The 2977-nt window shown below is 44.9% G+C and overlaps 1 protein-coding gene across 1 annotated transcript; it reads left to right on the forward strand.

Annotated features, from left to right (window-relative positions):
* The first annotated feature begins 207 nt into the window (after positions 1 to 207).
* Positions 208 to 657, forward strand: LOC309813536 (small ribosomal subunit protein eS26-like). Its single transcript, XM_082638511.1, has one exon. The coding sequence runs from the start codon at positions 226 to 228 to the stop codon at positions 571 to 573; it is 348 nt and encodes a 115-aa protein (XP_082494637.1). The 5' UTR covers positions 208 to 225; the 3' UTR covers positions 574 to 657.
* Positions 658 to 2977: the final 2320 nt, after the last annotated feature.

Genomic DNA, 2977 nt, shown 5'->3' on the forward strand with positions numbered 1-2977 from the left:
ACAAAATTACAGAGATGGAAAACAAATTTGTGCTTGCAAGAATTGGGGACAGGGTGGGAGTGGTGAAGAAATCAACTGACTCTTACTATAAAAGGGAGAACACAAGAGATCTTTGTGGTGCTGGAACAGTCCTCTGCCTTGATTGTGGTGGTAGTTAAGTGAATCTACACATGTGATATAATTGCATAAAGCCACACACAGCTCTTTCACCTCCTGGCTTCCAAGATGACCAAGAAAAGAAGGAACAATGGTCGTGCCAAAAAGGGCCGCGGCCACGTGCAGCCTGTTCGCTGTACCAGCTGTGCCCGTTGTGTGCCCAAGGATAAGGCCATTAAGAAGTTCGTCATTCGGAACATCGTAGAGGCCGCAGCCGTCAGGGACATTTCCGAAGCGAGTGTTTTCGACACCTATGTGCTTCCCAAGCTGTATGTGAAACTGCATTACTGCGTGAGTTGTGCCATTCACAGCAGGGTCGTCAGGAATCGTTCTCGGGAAGCCCCGAAGGACCGAACACCTCCACCCCGATTTAGACCTGCTGGTGCTGCCCCACGACCTCCACCAAAGCCCATGTAAGGAGCTAAGTCCTTAAAGACTAAAGAAATACTGTTCCCTGGAAAGACAATAAAGTAGAAATTATACTTAAAAAAAAAAAAAAAAGTTACACACACATACACACATACTCTCCACCCACAAACTGTCTGCTCGTGGGACAGAATTCCAGGGCAGTGGGTTTTGGGAATTGGTCGCTTAAATAAATATGAGTCTCCGGATTATTTTTATTTTTTCTTTCAAATAAATTTCCAAAGTGCATAGACTGGTGAAATCTGAAAAAGTTCTGTGGATTGCGGCTTTGATTTTGTACTGGAGTTTGGTAACGTGTTACCATAGGAGGGAACTCTAAGAAGGGGACACAGGCCTCTCTGTATTATTTTTGCAACTTCCTGTGAATCTATAATTATTTCAAAATAGTTTTTAAGAAGTAAGTTCGAAATTACTGGAGAAATTTGTACTGCAACATATCACTCAGTAAGTACATTTGTTCAATGTATAGTTTAATTTATGTAGAGGAATACAGGGTGCTATCGAGTGAATTGTGTCCCCCTCAAAATTCACATGTTGAAGCCCTAAGGGTATTTGAAGATGTGACCTTTGGGAGGGAATTAGGTTTGTATGAGGTCATGAGGGTGGATCCCCCATGATGAGATTAGTGCCCTTATTAGAAGAAACCAGAGAGCTCGCTCTTGCTTTCTCCATCACGTGCGGACACGGCGTGAAGGTGCCTGTCTGCAAGCCAGGAAAAGGGTTCTCACCAGAACCCAACCATGCTGGCACCCTGATCTTGGACCTCTAGCCCCCAGAACTGTGAGAAAATTAATTTCTGTTGCTTACGCTACCCAATATGCTGTTTTTTTATAGCATCCCTAGCTAACTAAAACAAAGGGAGATGATTATTCATTTCTTGTATCCATTTGTTCATTGATTCATCACCCAGCAGTGATTACATATTTTGATTGTCTCCTCTGGTCCTTGGGACATAAAACAAGGGGTCCAGTATGGTCATAGTACCCACAGAGAGCTTCCCTGGGCAGAGCAGGACTCTGAGGGAAGGTGCATCAGGAAGGATGGATCAAGGCCCTGAAGTGGGACAAGGCACATGGAACAAAAGGAATCCACCCTGGATGGAGCAGAGAGCAGAGGGTTCAGGGAGATGAAGAGAGGCCGAGGAGGTGGACAGGGGTCAGATAGCACAGGGCGTTTGGGGTCTGTGACTCCAGTCATGGGGTCACATGACTCCATGTCTTGATTTGCTTGGGACAGCCTCTGTATATATCCGTTGCCCTGGCATAATTTCTACTGCACTCACGTTTACTTTTAGAAATGTCTTTCTTTGGATGATAGCAGTCCCCTTGCACTTGAGTCACGGTTTGGATTGCACCATGTCCTGAGGATGATGGGCAATCCTTTGCAGGGTTTTTAGCCAGAGTGTTAGGGTCTCATTTTTATTTTAGAACGACCTTCCTAGCTTCAGGGACTAGAGATATTGCTGAAAGGAAAAACAAGATGACCTGAAAGTACATGCTTAGTTCTCTACAAAGGAAGGAAAAAAAAAATGGGGGAGGGAAGAGGACTGCCAGGGGCTTCACAACCTAATAGAATCTTTGTGCTAAACTTAAAGCCCATCGCCTTAAGGTGGCAGTTAGGATGGCCACACCCAGCAACTGCAGGGGTTTTATTGTTTACTTCCCACCCACCTCCACCTCCCCATCCCTCCCAACCCCCATCTCCTAACCCCCTTCCTTTTCCAACCCTCTCACCTCCCGTAGTCACCCCTAGATAAAAATCCACCTGACCAAGGACAACCATGGAAGAGGGAGCAGGCAGCAAACAGGATTCACCGTGTGGGACCAGGTCCTTTATTGCCTTCGGATGCCTTGCTCTGTCTTTAGACCCGGAACTAAGGAGCTGGCAGCATTCCACGCGGACGCCCACACTGTAGAGTCAAAACAGCTCTGTCCATCTCTGCACCTGAATTTCCCTCTGCAACATGGCCAGAATCCAATCTTTAGGATAGATGTTATCAATGCTTGAAATTATTATTTTGAGCAGAGATTTCCTGCAGGGTTAAAAAATCAGACTTTCTCCCAGTTTCTCCTGTGCTTTCTAACATTAAGTAAAGGGCCCCATCCTCTATCTCAAGCAATGCTTTGCTTCCTTTGTTTCAGAACTTTCTAAAGATCAGTGACATTTCTCGAAGAGATTCTTCTTTCACTCCTTTTCCTCTTACCTCCCTCCCCACTCCCATTATCTTTTTTACTTGCCAACCACGAGAGGTGTTATCTGTTGGTGATTTTTTAACTTAGCTCCAAATTGCTGTCTATAACCATATCCACAAACCCTGTTCTTACAGTACAGTATTTGTTACAGTACAATATTCCTTCTTACACCAAGCACTATTAAAAACGAAACATGACTAACT

This window comes from Mesoplodon mirus (genome assembly GCF_964341445.2).
Source record: "Mesoplodon mirus genome assembly, chromosome: 12".
In the NCBI taxonomy this organism is placed as follows: domain Eukaryota; kingdom Metazoa; phylum Chordata; class Mammalia; order Artiodactyla; family Ziphiidae; genus Mesoplodon; species Mesoplodon mirus.

Excerpts from the sequence above, each read along its gene's own strand:
- LOC309813536 (XM_082638511.1), top strand. The coding sequence starts at position 226 with ATGACCAAGAAAAGAAGGAACAATGGTCGTGCCAAAAAGGGCCGCGGC.